The sequence below is a fragment of the Urocampus carinirostris genome, chromosome 4 (genome assembly GCF_059441175.1).
Source record: "Urocampus carinirostris isolate Australia breed hairy pipefish chromosome 4, RoL_Ucar_1.0, whole genome shotgun sequence".
In the NCBI taxonomy this organism is placed as follows: domain Eukaryota; kingdom Metazoa; phylum Chordata; class Actinopteri; order Syngnathiformes; family Syngnathidae; genus Urocampus; species Urocampus carinirostris.
Window position 1 is genome coordinate 41331833 of NC_142352.1, and position 19117 is coordinate 41350949.

The 19117-nt window shown below is 39.9% G+C and overlaps 1 protein-coding gene and 1 long non-coding RNA gene across 4 annotated transcripts in view; one reads left to right on the forward strand and one right to left on the reverse strand.

The window, feature by feature from the left end:
- LOC148367596 (uncharacterized) overlaps positions 1-19117 on the reverse strand; it is a 51867-nt gene that overhangs the window by 24191 nt on the left and 8559 nt on the right. The window lies entirely within an intron of this gene.
- Positions 1-19117, forward strand: part of LOC148367597 (heterogeneous nuclear ribonucleoprotein C) — a 67201-nt gene that overhangs the window by 4955 nt on the left and 43129 nt on the right. Inside the window, exons 1-2 of one of the 2 annotated variants that reach the window (XM_088334597.1) lie at positions 2560-2700; positions 14286-14361. In XM_088334597.1, the coding sequence (XP_088190723.1) occupies positions 2679-2700; positions 14286-14361 (98 nt within the window). In that variant the 5' untranslated portion in view covers positions 2560-2678. Of the gene's footprint in view, positions 1-2559; positions 2701-14285; positions 14362-19117 lie in introns of those variants that run through there. The other variant, XM_088334596.1, reaches the window with a different exon arrangement.

Consider the following 19117-nt stretch of genomic DNA (forward strand, 5'->3'; position numbering starts at 1 on the left):
TTTGATTTGACCTTCAATCAAACCTAACATCAAAGTTCCCGTGTGTTTGACCTTCCAATATTGCTCTATTATCGCTGCACGGATTCTATTCGACTTTTTTCAAAATTTCAGTCTAACAAGAATTATTAATGAGATGGGTGAGGTATTCATTATGCGCTTCCAATCAATAAATGTTATCACTTCATTCTATCTTTAAGCTCCTTTTTGTGGGACTCAATTTTGTATACTTTACGGCTTGAGCAAAAGTGAAAGTGGTCTGTAAGGGTTGGCGATACTGGGAGTTTAAGTATCGATCCGGTCCAAGTAAATACATGGCAGTATCAATCAATGCGATACCGAAATATCATAATCTTTAAATAATTGAACCATCCCCTTTGAGAAGGTTTATATTTATGATAAACACAGCTCTAAGATTTTAGGAACTAAAGATATTTCAGTTTTTATTAAAGAACTAAAATTCAAACTTTAAGTCAAGTCAAGTCACATTTATTTATACAGCCCTTAATCACAAAAATGTCTCAAAGGACTGCACAGGATTACAATGACACAATTACCTGATCTTAAAGCAACATGCGGGCAAGGAACAACTCAAAACCTCAGCGTGAGGAAAAAGAAAAACCTTGAGAAGGGGCCTCACAAGTGGTAATCCCCCTTCCAGGATGACCAGGGTGAAATAGATTTAGCATTACAGTACACAAACATAGTAAACACTAGGTAACATGTTGAAAATTTGTCCGGAAAAGAACTAAAATTCAAACTTTATGTCATGATTGCTGATTCGGGGATTCAGTGACTGCCCAATTGGCGCCAACAGCCCTGAGCGTTGATTGGTTCAGAGACTCTTTTTAAACCCTTCCAAGAGGAAGCCGCCAGACCGTTTGCGAACCTATGCTTCCAGCTAGGCAAGCTCATATCTTCCGACATTTTCCTGCCCTGTTTTCTCCTGCCTGATACCTGTTGCCAACCCGTTCCTGGACCCGTTTCTGCCCTGCTCTGCCATCCCGACCACCGACCTGTTTTGCCCTGTTTCCTGCCTGATACCTGTTGCCGACCTCTTTTGTGGACTCGATACCGCCCTTGCTCTCCCGTCCCGGCTAGTGAGCAGAATCCCTGCTGCCTACGATTATCCTTGCTCGACACGGAAGTTCCACTTCCGGGTTCCAGCCACCTGCTACCCGTGTCCGTCGATCATTGGATCGTGGAAGCAAGCACTGCTCTCTTTTTATCAATAAAACTGAGTAAACGAACGCTACTGGGCCCTGTCTCCGTTTTTGGCTTGTGACACTTAAACAGTATAGAAAAATAGAAATACCTTCATTACAATTCTTTCAGAACATAAGTCAAGAAAGTCAAACAAACAAAAAAAAAATCAGCATTGTAACAAAGATGCCCTTTTGGGTCTATTGCTATAGTGCAGTGCTTTTCAATTATTTTCTGTCACATCCACCCTCGGAAAAAGAAACCCTCTCGCCAACATAGCAAGCACACCAGTTTCTACCCGTCTCCTTCTGTGGTTGCAGTGAAGTGCTACGTACGCTTCTTCAAACTTTCTTGTCTTAGCTTTCGTTAGGACACTTTTGTATGTCTCTTCAATCCATAACTTTTCACCTGTCTTCGCGTATGCGTGTTATTCTTTTTTTCATGGGGTCACTTAAAGGGGCTGCTACACTTCGTGTTTACATTTCACACTCAACTTTTATACTCTGTGTGAACGAAACACTTTGACAACGAGGACTCTACTGCACCGATACAACTTCACTTTATTCTGGGAAAAAAAAAAAAAAGGTTTTCTGATGTTAAATGCCCGCTCCCCCTCGACAGGGCTTTGACCCCACAGGGTTTTCCACCCTGTTATTTATGAACCATCCATCCTTCCATAGTAACAACGGACTTAAAGGTTTTTGTTCATAAACAGTAACATGTTATTGTTTTTGGTTGCATTTTGTTGGTCTCTGTAGGGTGAACTTTTTTTCATGTGTTCATTTAAATTTGCCACAGTAGCACAGCACTTTACCACACAAAAGACATTTCGCATTGTTCTTTTCTGTTGATGAAAAAAAAAGTGCTCACTGCGCTGCCTTTTCTATTTGCCTCTTTCTTATTTCACTTTTGGTAAGGGTGCTCACGTAGATTTGGCCCTCTCTTCTGCATGGCAGGCAGGATGCATCGGCAGGCCAGGTAGGGAGAGGTGCTAAAAGTGTGCCTGTTAGTCACAAACTCAGGCATAAAGAGTGGCCGAGGGCTCTGAGTGAGAGAGTGTCAAGGACTTTGCAATCTTTGAGGAAATTGGTGGAAGGGTGAAGTTTTGATCCCAGGACAATTGTATCGATCCGATGCAAGTGCTAGCCTACAATCGATATTTTCGACATTTGTATCGACCCGTCCACCCCGAGTGAACTGAACATAGTAACAAAGCTGCATTTGCCATCTACACTCCTGATTCCAAGGTAAAAACCACCACGCACCCCAGCCCTCAGTATAGAGCGCTCTGTCATGGAGCAGCCCGGTGCAGCTTTGTCCACCCCTTCCTGAGTCCAACATTTGGTACATCCCAGTGGTGCCTCTGTCGCTGGCTTGACACTGACTCAGTAGTATCTCAGCAGTAAGGCAGGCACACAAGCCAAGAGGTCTTCATTGAGCATCTTTCCTCTTTCTCCTGCTTGTTTTATATCCCTGTTATGACTCTGTTCAGCTCAAGATGTGAGTATGTCTTTTTGTATTTATGTTTTATTGGATGTATTCATTTCTGCACATTGCAAAGAAAGGGGATGCATTGCTTAAATGTTATTTATTCATGTTCTCCTAGTTTCATACAAAATAATTTTCATTCATGTTTGTTTCTTTTCAGTTTTCCTTAAATGTCAGTTGTATTAGAGTCAGAGTGATTTTATGATTTAGTTCAGGAGATTTGTTTGAGTTTGTAGTGATGGGAAAACTGAGGTGATTGTGAGCCATTGGCAAGGTCAGCAGGCTCTGTTCTCAAAGGTTCGTTGGTACTTCAATTACATATTTTAAGTTGTAGTGCAGCTTTAGGGGTGAATGTAATCTTTTCTTTTGCAAAATCATTAGATAAACAGGGAGCGTCATTTACAAGCACATTTTTATTGTGGAGCTAGAACTTTTGCATTGATTGAAGAGTAGCACTCCCGGCACTAAGACAGAAAAGGCTGCGGCCAAGGAAAATAAAGGATACATTTATCTTGTGCTGAATCACATATGTAGATAACACATGGTTTCATATTTATGCAAGTAACATTATCGTCCGTAATATATTTTCATTTATGACAATTTGTTTTAAAAAATACAGGCAATAAAGTGTAGTCCTCAAGTAAATCTGCAAGTTGAATGTAGTGTAATAGGAGGTACGATTACACACATAGAAATAATATATGATGAGAAGTGAGTGCAGGTTTCTTAAGAATTCATTAGCAAATTGACTTAGTGCGTGACTCTTTAAGTTCAAGAGAACTGTACAATATGCAGTACATTTTCGAAAACAAAACATAAATTTTATTTTGTACTTTGACAAAAAATTGATAATATTGTTATATCATCACTACTACGACCATTACTGTCCCTTGCTGGGACATTGTAACGACGACCCTAAGGGATATCAAGTGAATTTAATAATAAAAAATAATTTAAATAATATTTTTCCATGTTTCATTTTCTTTACATGTTTTTTCTAAAATGGATGAATGGTTCAATAAATGGGCATAATTTAGTTTTTCTGAAAATACACTCTTATCGTGCACTTGGCACTTCGAAACAATATTTGGGTCAGTTGCCTTTCAGAGCAAACGCCATTTCTTTGCTCCATTTGTAAGGAAGGATAATTGGAAATTATGTAAATGATTAAAGACTTGCGTTTGAACCACTGCATGAAACATGAAGCAAGAGCAGTAATTATGATGGAAAATTGAATCTGTTTTTTTTTTTTAATATGATCAAATCATTATTTCATCTCTCACACATCAGTGACTTCAAAGTGTACAGATTAATAAGCTTTCAGTGGCAATTTTTAGATTTGTATGCACAAGTGTGTGTTTGGCTGTGTATATTTGAGTATTAGTTTGTGCTCAAGTCGGTAACTGTGAATTACAAAGAAAGTATATTCATTCTAAAAGGACTTTTTAAATATCACAAATACTGCACATTGACTTTGTGCAGGACTGCCACCAGTTTAGACATTTCTTTTTTCTATCAAATGAAGCCACATTTAGAAAGGTAAAACATAAGTCAATAATTAATTCCCCCTGACCTTAAAGTCAACTGAAAGGCTGAATCAGCAAATGAGAGTCTGGTTTTCACCAATGTTGGCAGCATATTGATGAAGCTTTTATGAACAAGTCAATTTTTTTTAACTTTTTCATTATAATTGATTTTTGTCACTGTGTTGCAAAATAACAGAAACTCAAATTTAATATTGACAATAAAATTATTTTGGATTAATCACGAACCTTTGTTATGACCTCGCAATGAGCCACTATTTAATTCCGAAAGGCAGACTGAAGAAAGTAAACACACGCCCGCACACACAAACAAGGTGTTTTGATCATAAATTGTCTACATTTTAGTGTGGACCAGCAAGACAAAACAAAACTATGCCCCTTGCATTATCACAATGACTGATTTAAAAAAAGGCTCGAAGAGGTACGAAAACAAGCAGTCCTGAGTTTACGGTTTCCAATTAAGAAAGAAGACGTAAGGGAGTGTTGCTTTTTTTTCACAACTGAAATACATGCCTCAAGCAAAAACATCTCAGTAGTATTGACTGATAAAGACAATTATAAAATAATTCAACCTAATTTAATCTACATGCATAAAAGGGTTGGGGGTAGTCAATATTGCAGTAAAATGCTGTTTGTATCTTTCTCAGAATTGTTATGCAAATGTTGCAGACTATTTACCGTTAACACTGAGGTTTTTATTCTAAAGTTGGCCCTGGCAACACATTTGCACATATAAAAACAATCTTCTTTTTAATTGCCCGTACAGGATTTTGGCATGTACTACAAAATGCATTGTGTTATATGTGCTTAATAGGTTATACATTTAAAAATGACAATATGTTATTGTACATTACAGTACTCATCAAATAAGGTACAGGTAATAAGTACAATATTCTCAATATTTAACATTTTGGCGGACATTTTCAATTTACTGTTTTCTACGTGGTCTTTATAGAATAAGAAACCATTTAGTGGCGTTGCAACAAATTATTAGTTATTCCTTCAGTAGGATTAAGGCAATGGCAAGTGGGAGAATACATATTTTACAATATGCTTTAATATGCTAAACCAAAAATCGTTCAGAACAGATATACAAGCACCTTGCTAATTATATGCTTACTAAATACTGACATTTACCGAAAATGTTCACACAACCATTGTCTGCCACCATTTTTCACAAAATGTATTATGTCTGTTTGCATTTAGTGAGGGAGCCTGCGCAGGTTGCATTTTAGCACCACACATTAGCATCTCTATAATCCAACGAAGATACAGTTCAATGGAAAATTACAGAAATTGCAAATCAGTTGTGAGGTGTGGGGGAAATGGAAAAGACTTGAGACACTTATGGTGATACTGGTGCAAGCGTATGGAAATTAAGTTGTAAGAAGTGAGAAGAAGTCAATATTTAGCACCTTAATGCAATGATCCAAATATGTACCGGGTATATATTTTTTCAATTTGAATGACATTTTTCCAAGACTTATTTTTATAAAGGGATTTCATCCAACCAGTGGAAATATATTGCTGTGTTGATATAATAGCAAAAGGTTGGACAACCCTGAAGCGAGAAAGCCTTTCACAAGCAGATAAAAGATCTTGTTCCACCACTTTTAACTACAACGTAAGATCTTAAGCCCGAGGCTCAGCCCGACCCCATTCGAATTTTGGGCCGATTCGGACCTAGAACGTCAATCATTACCTTAGGGACGGGCCGCACTTCTATGTCGCTGACTATTTTTATTTTTTATCATCCACTTGTCATTGTTCTTTTTTGTTTTGTTTATATAGACTTGTATAACTTTGATTGCGTTACAAAAGACAGGCTTTATGTTTTGCGCGTCCGCTCAAATCAAGTCAGCCCTAATCGCCTACCCTCCACCTGATTCCTCACAATTAAGATAGGAAGTTTTGCTTTCAAAAGCTGCTTAATAGAGCCCATTCGTTTGCAAATTACACATGTACACATATCTGTTATAGGGCTACAACAACTAATCACTAAAATCGATTAAAGTCAATGATTAAAAGTGTTGGCAACTAATTAGATATTCATGTTGTATCATGTGATGTGTGACCTACTGAGTACGGTAAACCAATGAAAATACAAGTGCACACAATTCGTTGTGACGCTGAGATTTGGAGTACCTTTGTGGTCCGGCAGAAGGCACAAAAACCGGTTCTTAGGCATATCATATGTCATTTTTACATTTGGAAAATTTAACCCCCAAAAACAAATTTGTGGACAGTATTTTGAAGGGTTTTTTTGCAGGTAAAAATGAGATGTAAAGCTCTTTCTTTTTTGTTTGGTATGATAAGTCAAATTATAATATGGTCCTTGGATATGGTGGTAGGAAAAGAGTATCATACATACTTGCGGGTGTATAGCCTACATTTGTATGCATTTTTGTTTATTGTCAAGTTAATTGACAAACACTTGGAATCTTTTGACTGCTTTACAATATTCCGTTGATTTTTTGCACTATTTTCTTATCTGTCCAAAACTTCAATATTTGCACAGAGGAGGAAATAAAAAATGTCTTTAAGAAATATTGATTATTGATCATTGATTATGAAAAGAATCGTTAGTTGCAGCCCTAAACTAAAACTGTGCCTTGTTCAAACCCTCTTTCTGTTTTGCATCGGACTTAACAAGACACCCGAGCAAGTAAGGCCACATGCTGGGGCGTACCACTATCGCAGCATGCCGATTTATTGTTTATTTAAACGACCTTGGTAAGCAAGTGGGCGTTTTAAAAGAAGCAATGGTGCTACATTTGTAGATTTATGAAATGCTCGTCTTCATGCACCTTGGGCTTGGATGTCAGCTCGGCTGATGCACCACAGGAGAAACAGTGAAGTCGCACTGCAGGTCACCTCTATTAAGCCCCGTAATGTAGCAAAAGTGGCTCTGCTGTGCTGGGCAAAGGCACAGACATGTGTTTTTTTACACGCGTTTGCAAACCACACCTAATTAATTGTAGCTTGCGGCCATTTGAGTGCTTCGCTGTGAGAGTGTATGTGCAGTTGGCCCAGTCACACTCCATTCCTCGCCCATCTGTCCATGTCTTCCTCCCGTCTCCTCATCTCCACTTCGAAACTCGTTTGGGAAATCGAAACAAAGCTTTAAGCGGCAGAGAGTACCGCGACAAAAACGACTTAGTTAGGGCATGTTAAGCACTGAAAATGTCTCTTTCTTATTTGGCCTAATGCATCGTCTATAGTTTTGATATTTGTAACTGAAAGGCAGAACGAGAATGAATGAGAGTCAATGAAAAGCAGGAGGAAAAGACGGAGGTGAACAGCTGGCTCGCAATAGCAGGCCTAATCAACGGTAAGTGACAGGAGGTGAATGTGAAGGACAACCCCGGACAGATTTAATGGCTGCTTTTCTCATTAGCATGTTAAATGATGGCTAACGGAATTGTTATTCAAGTCATTAGAATAAAAACTATACCTGCGTTATTGATGGGACACATCCCCCATGTTCAGTAAGCATTAGCCTCTTTGCTATGTACTGTACTTGTTTGAGGTTGGTGCAGTAAATATTTAACCGGTTGTAGGACTACTAAGTTTTATTTGTATTTTAAATGTGCTCTACCAACAGAGATCCCCAACTCCAGCCAGAAAGCATTTTGACACCATTTTTTTACCTAAAAAAACCCTCAAAGGTCTGGGTGAGAGTTTGTGGTGAGAGTGCCTAACTTTGACCACTGGACTACCAGTGATATAGATGACATATTAAAAGGCATATGGTTTTATCTCATTATGACAATGACAATATATGCGTCACTAACAATGCTTGCAATAGAAAAAAACACATGTAATTTATTGTCATTGTAACATGTGAAACAAACAACAAACCTCATCTCTGGTACCATGACTTAAACTAGTGTGCTGATGAGATCAAATCTAATTACAGTGGCTTGCGAAACTATTTGGCCCTCTTGAAGTTTGTGACCTTTTGCCACATTTGAGACTTTAAACATCAAGATATAAAACTGTAATTTCTTGTGAAAACCCACAATAAGTGAGATACAATCATGAAGTGGAAGACACATTATTGGATATTTTAAACTTTTTTAACATATAAAAAACTAACAAGTGAGTGTGCAAAATTCTTCAGCCCCTTTGAGTTGATACTTTGTAGCCCCACCTTTTGCTGCAACTACAGCTGCAAGTCGCTTGGAGTATGTCTCTATCAGTTTTGCACATCGAAAAACTGATATTTTGTCCATTCCCTCTTGCAAAACAGCTCGAGCTCAGTGAGGTTGGATGGAAAGCGTTTGTGAACAGCAGTTTTCAGATCTTTCCACAGATTCTCAATTGGATTGAGGTCTGGACTTTGACTTGGCTCTACTAACACCTTGATATGTTTTTGGTTAACCATTCCATTGTAGCTTTTGCTTTATGTTTTAGACCATTGTCTTGTTGGAAGACAAATCTCTGTCCCAGTCTCAGGTCAAGTTTTCTTCCAGAATGGTCCTGTATTTGGCTCCATTCATCTTCCCATCAATTTTCACCATCTTCCCTGTCCCTGCTGAAGAAAAGCAGGCCCAAACCATGATGCTGCCACCACCATGTTTGACTGTGGGCATGGTGTGTTGAGGGTGATGAGCTGTGCTGCTTGTACGCCAAACATAACGTCTTGCATTGTTGCCAAAAAGTTCGATTTTGGTCCCATCTGACCAGAGCACCTTTTTCCACACGATTGGTGTCTCTCCCAGGTGGCTTGTGGCAAACTTTAAACGACACTTTTTTGTCATGTCTGGTGCGGTTGACATGGCGCCCAGCTGGTTCCAGCCGGGTGGTGCCGGATTCTTGCGCAGTTGCCGCGACACCCAGTTGCCCCGCCCTTGGACACCGGCTGAGTCGCATTGACTGATTGCTTCTTGACAGTACTTAAACGCGCTCCTTTGAACTGTGCTTTGCTGGAGCGTTTGTTATACTTGTTAAACTTTGGTGTAACCTTCTGTGAGATTCCTGCAAGTTCTGTTTAATTCTGAGAAATGCCTAGTCTGTAATTTTGCCAGCGCTTGACCCTGCTTTATTTTTGGTCGGGTCCGTTTGTTTTTTGGACAACTTTGCTTTCCCCAATAAATTGTGTGAGTACGTCTACGCGAACGAGTCCTTGTTTCCTGTTTCCCGCTCTGCTTCGTGACACTTTTTATGGATATCTTTAAGAATTGGCTTCCTTCTTGCCACTCTTCCATAAAGGTCAGATTTGTGCAGTATACGACTGATTGTTGTCCTATGGACCGATTCTCCCACCTTAGCTGTAGACCTCTGCAGTTCATCCAGAGTGATCATGAGCTTCTTGGCTGCATCTCTGATCAGTTTTCTCTCTGTATGAGCTGAAAGTTTAGGGCGACGGTCCGATCTTGGTCGATTTGCAGTGGTCTGATACTCCTTCCATTTCAATATTTTTGCTTGCACAGTGCTCCTTGGGATGCTTAAAGCTTGGGAAATCTTTTTGTATCCAAATCCAGCTTTAAACTTCTCCACAACAGTATCTCGGTCCTGCCTGGTGTGTTCCTTGTTCTTTATGATGCTCTCTGCGTTTTAAACAGACCTGTGAGACTGTCACAGTGCAGGTGCATTCATACAGAGACTTGATTACACAAAGGTGGATTCCATTTAACATCGTTAGTCATTTAGATCAACATTGAATCATTTAGAGATCCTCACTGAACCTCTGGACAGTTAGCTGCACTAAGTAAAGGAGCTGAATAATTTTGCACACCCAATTTTTTGTTTGTTGTTAAAAAAGTTTAAAATATCCAATAAAGTGTGTTCCACTTCATGATTGTGTCCCAATTATTGTTGATTCTTCACAAGAAATTACAGTTTTATATCTTTATGTCTGAGGTCTGAAATGTAGCAAAAGGTCACAAAGTTCAAGGGGGCCAAATAGTTTCGCAAGCCACTGTATATACCATTTGTGGTCCAGTGCTCTGACAACTAAGCTATACTTAAAACCTATTGAGACTTTAATACCACAACAGAAACCCAGAGCGTGTAATTTGTTTTTATGTTTTCGATAAATAGTGTTAGTTTTGATTTTCAGATTTTTTTATTCTGTGATGAATCTAGAAACATTCGTAATTGAAACAATTGGAAAGGTAAAGAAGAAATAAAATTTTCAATGTTAAAGTTCAGAATTATTCGGAAAGGTAGGAAACAGATGAATAATTTTTAATCATTAAAAATCAGTGCTCACGTATTATATCAGAAAGATAGAAAATTAAACTAATAAATAACTTATATTAAGATTCTTATATTCGGAAGTCCGTTATCAAGGTGCCCTTTGTGTTAGTCTTGAAGTTGCTCTTGGCCTCAAAAAAGTTGGAGACCCCTGGTATCGACACAACAAAATGTCCTTAAATCTATCTATCTACCCTAGTCATTTCCCTTGAGAGGGGTGACCGAAAGCAAAACAAACATATACACAAAAACAAAGAAAATATAAAAGGGAAAAAGTAGCAAAAAACACACACAAACATTTTTGGACCATGGCCAACCCAAATGCCCAAACACCCAAACAAGTTAAGCACCTCGGCACCCAAATCGGTCATGCTTTTGTCCCTCCAGATGAAACAGGACACAAGAAAGCGGCCATCTCACTTGGGTCAGGGTGACACAACAGACTCTTCTGTTCAACAGCATGGCCCGACAGCTTTCACTGGTTTACAGCTGCCGCATCATACGGGTGCCCTGCCGATCCCTTAGAACACGTCCAAACATCCCACTATCCTTTCACAACATCTCTCCACTCATTCCTATCACCAACAAGAGCTCTAGCTTCCATTATATTTAGACCTCTTTCTTTCAGTGCACTCATAACACCATCCATCCACGTCAATTGCGGCCTTTCTCTTTGGTCTCCTTCCATTTACTTCTGCTCTGTATAACCTCCTCAACATTCACTCCTCATCCATCCTCTCCATGTGTCCAAACCAACCGAGTACTTTCTTATCCACACGCTTGCTCAGTTCTACTACTACTCCAGTTCTGTCTCTCACAATTTCATTTCATTTGGTCAGTCCTAACATACTCCTCAAACACTTTATCTCAAAAACATTTAATTTCAATTTCTTTAAAGTGCTTTTTGAACCTTGGTTTATTTCATATTTTAAGAGAAATCAAAAATACATTTTCTTGTTTTTAAATCTAAGACAACAAAATGGCAGTGGTGGGCCGCGAGGGCGTTTTAGGCCTTCTCTGCTGGCCTAATATCTGAATCGGGTGATGTTGATTTTATTTTTTCCATCAATACTAAATACTTTCAAATTGTCTGTCAGATTAATTTTGTTGCTTCTCCCAGGTTTGGCTGCTTCCAGATGTGTTCTTTCATATTTTAGCATTTAACCTATCATATTTTGGCCATTAATTGTTGCTAGGCTCAGAAATCTAACCAGAAGCCTTCACAAAAAATTCTTAAGGGCGTATATTGTGAAATCCGTATTCGAGAAAGCTGTTAGTTCAGCCCAGGGGTGGGCAAACTTTTTGAGTCGCGGGCCGCATTGGCTTAAGCATTTTTTGAAAGGGCCAGGAGGAGAAAAAAAATTATTACATTTTTTGTATATAGCGATACAGTCTCAAATACAAACCTCAGCAATACCTGAGTGTAGCTCCTATGCTGTTAGACAGAGGAAATAAAAGCTACTGGACTTGTTCTAGGTTTGAGGAGTGGTAATATTTATTTTGTTAAATATGTTTAATTTCGGGCAGCATGGAGGGGCGGTGGTTAGCACGTGTGCAGTACAGTTCTGAGGTCATGTGATCGAACCTTCCTGTGTGGAGTTTGCATGTTCTCCCCGTGGGTTGCGTTGGTTTCCTCCGGGCACTTCGGCTTCCTCCCACATTCCAAAAACATGCAGGTCAGGTCAATTGGCCGGTCCAAATTGTCCTTAGGTGTGAATGAGCGGGTGACCTGTCTGTCCCTGTGTGACCTGCAACTGACTGGCAAGCAGTTGAGGGTGTCCCCTGCCCACTGCCCAAATACAGCTGGGATGGGCTCGCCCCCCCCCCTGACCTTACTGAAGATAAGCGGTGCAGATAATGGATGGATGGATGGATGGATTTTTTTATTTATTTTTCTGTTTGATAGCCGGTCATCTACTCTAATTTCGTTGTTAACCTATTTTTAGTAGCAAAATTTATGTTTATCTGCACTAGCTCAGTAGCCTAGATGGTAGTGTGCCCGCTTTGAGACTGGGAGGTCGCTGGTTCGCGCCTCGGCCGAGACATACCTAATTGGTATAATGGCGGCGCCCTCTGTTGGCTGCGGCTGCATCGACTCGCTACAATGGGTCAGGTGTATCGACATTTCGTTCTGTGTACATTGTTACAAAGAATGACAATACAAAGGAAATTATTATTATTATTATTATTACTGGGTGGAGAAGCACCTTTTCCGTTACTGTGGCTCCATCTAGTGTTAAAACTGAGAAGTGCAACAGAGTTGAGCTCAAGCGCCATGTGCGGGCCATATTCAACTATATTTTCAAAATTTGCTGCGGGCCGTAGTTTGGACACTCCTGGTTTGGCCAATCATATTCTGATCTGGTGTCTGACCGCCATCTAGAAGGCCTTGAGAAACATCACCTGTTTCACAAACAATGACTGGCTGAGGGGCGGTTGTCCACCAAAGTAATTGCTGGTGTATATTATATTGATTTATTGGCGAAACGTCGACCCCTTCGAAGCAAACAACAATTTTGCAAGAAGAAGGTTTTTTCCGCCACTCTCGAACACTCTGTAATATCTTAAGCTCGAGCCTAAGCTCAACCCCATCTGAATTTTTCTGCGATGAATCTAGAAACTTTTTTTTGTATTGTGGCTTTCTGGAAATAAAAACATTTCACATTTAGGCCCTCCTGCAATTGTCACACTTTTTCTGTTACAATCTTACCCCGGCACCTCTTTAGAGAAGTGAAAAGTTATGTGGCCCCTACAGGAATTGGCCCTAACATTGTTGCTAGACTCAGAAATCTAACCAGAAGCCTTCATAAAAATTCTGAAGGCCGTGTATCGTGAAATCTGTCTTCGAGAAAGCTGTTAGTTTAGCCTATCAGATTCCGATTTGGTGTCTGACTGCCAGCTGGAGGGCCTTGAGAAACATCCCCGGTTTCACAAACTATAACTGGCTATGGGCCGGTAGTCCACCAAAGTGTTTGCTGGTGTATACTTTGTTGATTTAAAGGCGAAACATCAACAGCTTCGAAGCGAACAAGACGTTTGCTAAAGGAAGAAGGTTTTTTCCACCACTCTCGACCCCTGGGTTATATCTTAAGCTCGAGCCTAAGAACAACCCCATCTGAATTTTTGGCCAGTCAGGCCTAAAATATCAATCATTATTTTTAGTTCCGGCTGAGCTTCTCTTTGGCCCAAATCATTTCCACTCCACCGGAGTCATCACAAATAAAACAGGAAATTTTACTTCCAAGAGTTCGCAAACCACACACCACCAATTCAGACTGGATCTGAAGGCCTAGGTGTTAACTGCTCGGTCCAACATTACAAAACGCCCTCTAATAAATACAATTAGGTTGAATTGTTTTTATTTACTCTTGTATATACACTATGTTTTTAATATTTTTAACACAACAGTGTGTCACTATTTGTTTTTTCAATTTCCAATTATTCATGAAAAAGAACGACTTTACAACATTTTATTGTATTGTTTGTATCCAATCCATCCAACATACGGCCAAATGTTGAAAGCAGTATATTTTGTTACATTTTCAGAATCACACTGAATTCCGATGCTGCGAAATGATGCAAAAAGTACAAAATAAGAATAATGATTTTAGGTTCTAACGCCCATAACGTAATGAGCGATACATTTATTGAAACAAGGCTTTTGATTGTGACATGTTGGTCTGATTAAGTCAATTCTTTTACGATTCCTGCTTTGGTAAAAACGTGGGTTCAAGCACAGAGTACATATTTTGTTGCATCGTATCCTTCGCTGTAGAACTATGTGGCCGCACCGTCCTCTAATGTCTCTCTTAATGCAGTAAAATGAAGTTAATGGGTTGCTCATGCTTGCAGACACGAGCATGAGTGGAGACCTCAAGTCAAGTCGCTCCAGGGCAGCAAATAAACGGGCCAGCAACACCACTTATGGGTGAGTGTCAAGCACACACGATACACAGACGGCAATACACAGAGCGCTCCGACACCTGCATGCGTATAGATCTTTGTTTACGACTCAACGGGTGCACCCCACCTGCATTGCAATCAATGCGGCATTATATCTTAATGTTTCATAGCAGCTGAGTATTGTGCCATTCCATTGATTTCAGCCAAAGGTGCACTTCTCCATATTATGTTCTGATCTATCTGCTGATGTGAACGCTTACAATAACTGTTTAGTTGCTACTATTGGTTTTTGAATACAGTGAGAAGTCAGCAAGGTTGGTGGAACGAAGGGACGAAATATGAGCCTGTTGGGGAAAGTTGTGTGTGCAAGTAAAACTAATGCTTTCATACAAGAACCCCTATCGGTTAAAACCTTTTTTGTAATTTAAGCAGAGGTATGCCGTCAGGGCCTGCAAGGCCTTCGATTCTGTCTTGAAGATATCAGAATAATCCATCCATCCATATATTATCTGCACCGCTTATCCTCAGTAGGGTCGCATGGGTGCTGGAGCCCATCCCAGCCGTCTTCGGGCAGTGGGCAGGGGACTCCCTGAACTGGTTGCCAGTCAGTCGCAGGACAGACAATGCGCTCGCTCATTCACACATAGGGTAAATTTGAGCCTGCCAATTAACCTGACATGCATGTTTTTGGAAAGTGGGAGTAAACCGGAGTGCCTGTAAGAAACCCACGCAAGCACGGGGAGAACATGCAAACTCCACACAGGAGGTTCGATCTCATGACCTCAGAATTGTGCCGCACACATGCTAACCATTGCACCGCCGTGCTGCCTGCTATCAGAATAATGTGATGTTAATTATATTTGTCCATCACTACTTATTAAATAATTCCAAATCATCTGTTGGCTTCTTTACATTGCTTCTCCCTGGTTTCACTGCTTCCAGATGTGTTCTTTCGTATTTAATAATTAAGCCACTCACATTTCAGCCATTAGTCCATGCTAGGCTCAGAGATCTAACCAGAGGCCTTTACAAAACATCCTGAAGACAGTGTATCCCAACATCTTCGACAAAGCTGTTGGTTTAGCCAATCAGATTCAAAGTTGGCGTCTCACCGCCTGCTAGCGGGCGTTGGGAAACATCATGGGTTTCACAAACTATGATTGGTTAGGGAGCAGTGATAACACCAAAGCGATTGTGCCAACAGCGGAGCTGCAGACGGAAAATATATTGTTGTGTTGATTTAATTGAGCAAGCCTTATTGCAAGCCAAAAAAAGTGTTTGTCTACCACTTTCAGCCTCAGGGTAAATCTTAAGCCTGACCCAACCCAATCGGAATTTCGGGTCAGTCAGGTCTAGAATGTTCATTCATCATTACGTTTTAGTTGGGCCGAGCTTCTCTTTCACTGACTTTTTTATTTTGTTTTATTATCCGTCCATCATTGTCCTTAGTGTTTGTTGATACAGTCCGGGGTCGGCCCAAATAACCTCTACTCCACCCGAGTTCTCACAAATAAAATAATCAAGTCAAGTCATGTTTGTTTTTATTTTCTCTTCCATAGAGCCAAAATAGGAAATTTTCACTTCCATAGAGCCAGTTTGTTCGCGAATGACACATCGCTAATTCAGACTAGAGTTCAGCGTCTGGGTGTAAACTGCACGGCCTGCTACTGAATTCAAGTATCAGTATTATATAAAGTAAATTCTAAACAAAAACGGATGTATCGGTTTCAGATTGGGTAATTGTAGTTTATGTCTTTCAATTTTAAGATAATGCTTCTCTGAACACTTTAGATGTTATGAAGCCCAAAAGCTCTGAAAAGACAATGAAACAATTTATCACTTTCATGAAAAAAAATATTTGGCGCTGCAGGCTTTAGGAATAGGGAAAAAATAAAGTTGAATTTGCAAAGTAGGACACAGTATGAAAATTGCAGCAGGAGCTTTCCCAGACTCTGTGTCAAATTAAAAAAAAATCAATATCACTGTTAATTACTTTGTTACCTCTATTGAAAATCATTGTCTTCAACAAGTTTACTGTGATTACTTTGTCTTGTGACAGTGTGACCAGAGTAGGCCCACAGTCGACCCAAGTGAGAATAATTATGTTTGATTCTAATGTTAGTTCTTATCAAGTAGACTAAACAAACTAAAGGCAAGATAAAATTATGATTAGAATTTTCTAAAACCCTAAAATTGCAGACCTTCCAAGCTTGTTTAAGGGGACAATGTTTAGTGCCTTCGATATCACGTGGAAACATATGTTGGCCTGGAGAGGGATGGGTGCCACCATTCTGTACTTGCCCAAGACACGCCACAGGAAATGGCGCCCCTACAACCTTAGTGGTTAAGGGATCCAACCAACTAACCAACCATATTAGTGTTTCCGTAGTGCAGTGATTAGCACTAACTCACAAAGGGTCCCAGGTTCGAGACCAGGTGGAAACATATGTTGGCCTGGTGAGGGATGGGTGCCACCAGGCTGTACTTGCCCAAGACACACCACAGAAAAGGGTGCCCCTACGACCTTAGTGGTTAAGAGATCCAACTAACCAATGGTAAAAAAAAAATACTAAAAGAAACAATATGGAAGTGAATAAAAGCAAGATATAGGACAAACCTGACTTTTTTTCAAATACTCGTCGGTCTAAAAAATTAGATTCATTTTACTTAACATTAGGCTAACCTTAAGGCAACTGACATGTTTGTCCGCCATCTTGCTGTTTATTGCCCCATCCGATAAGCCAAGCCCCCAAAAAATGTTTCTCTAAAAACAGTCGAAATTCCCATCTCTTCAAGTAAACTTTGGTCCAATAAGTCATCGCGGTGATTTGTATTTGCTCTGAAAATGTCTAATTCTTTTGTCACGAACGAGTACAGGATCAGGACCCAAACGTGTGAAGTTTCTCACACAAGCCTTTTATTTTACAGAAAATGGGGAGTCGTGCACGTAAGGCAGCAGACTGGTGTGAAATGATAGGAAGCCAGAGGCCGACGAGATTGATACCAATTATCCGAGTAGATTTGGGAGGGATGGGGTCGATACCGGACAGGACGGGACAGAGAGGATTGATAATGAAACAGGATATCGAAATTAGACAGGACAAACTAGACGGGGACAAAAACTGGAGAGAATAATAAGCAAGACAAAAATAGACAGGAACGAAACTGGAAACCGATATTAAACAGGACATAAATAAACTGGAACAATACCGGACAGGAAATACCAACAGGAAACAGGATCGAGTCAAAACCCACGTCTTGTGGGGCAGAGGTTCGTTGACGAACTAACAACAGGGGATTGACAGGACTGGGTTTAACTAGGCACAAGGAGCCAATCAGAACCCGCAGCTTTTGGCGCCAAATGAGCGGGCACAGGTTATTCACATCGGTAATCATGACATTCATTTTTGACATTTAACTTCTTTTAAAGTAACGCAAATAACTTTCCCTGGTAACTAGTTACTTTTATTAAATAGTCTTTCAGTTACTTTTTGGAAGAAGTCGTGAGTAACTATAATTAATTACTTTTTTTCAAGTGACATGCCCAACACCGCTATTAACAGATGTAATGACTTGTTTTCTCCAAGACTAACGAGTTAATTTTATTGACATTCTGTGCGTATACTCCACTGGGGCTCTGCATATGTTTGCGAGACCTTACTCTCAAATAAACCATGATAGTTTGGCACCCCCCGTCGGCTCAATGTTCTGCCCCTCCACCGGGTTGCCTCACCATATCAGCTTATCCAGTGTAAATAATGCAGGAGGGACACGCTATACGTATTATATCCCAAACATGTCATTTTGAGAAGTTAATCCTACCAGGCTGCTACCTTTTTTGTCACCCCATTTCAGACCAACCTTATACCTCAAAATTGCCCATTCTTCCGTGTAGTTATTCAGCAGTACACCGACATGCATTAATGGGGTTAGTCACACAACACCCACAAGCACAACTTGCAGACAAAACTGGAACACACCTGATGTATTAGCCATGATATAGCCCGGATCAACCCGATAATATTTGTGCAAAACACATCAGATTTGTAATATATTTAAGGTCAGGGGTGACAAACATGCGACACGCAGGCCAGGTCCATTGATTAAATTCAGCTCGCGAGAGAAGCAGAAGAGAACAATGAGGTGTAGTTTTAGATATGTCCACTTGATGTCGCCAAATCCAGGCACAACACCTAAAGCAACTGTAGATGTATTTTTTTCCTCTTTCTTTTTTTCTTTCTAAGTCTATTTCTTCTATTTCTCCCTCTCCTCTCTTTCCAGCTTTCTTTTCTCTTTGTCTATATTTATGTTTTTCTCTCACTTTCTCTCTCTCTGTCTTTGTGTATCCTTTTTTCTCCATCTCTCATTTTATCTCTGGATTTTCTTTCCTCTATCTCTCTTACTCTCTACCTTTATTTATCTTTCTAAACATTCTCTTCCTATCTTTTTCTCTGTCCTTTCTTTGTCTTTCTCCTTCTTTACTCTTTTTTTCTCTCTGTCTTTATTTCTCTCCTTTTGTTTTCTCTCTTTCTTTTTCTTTTTCTTTCATTTTGTCTTCCTCACGCTCTTTTTTTCTCCTCAATCTACTGGACTGGCCCCAGTGACATTTTTATTTCTATCCTGTGGCCACCATGCCGAAATGAGTTTGACGCGGGTTTAAATCAAATGCAACAGTTCCTAACACCTTTAACATCAAACACAAAGAGGCAATGTTTAATAGATAAAAATAGCCAATGTATTTGATTTTAAAGAGGTGAACAATTTACAGTGATACCAAAACT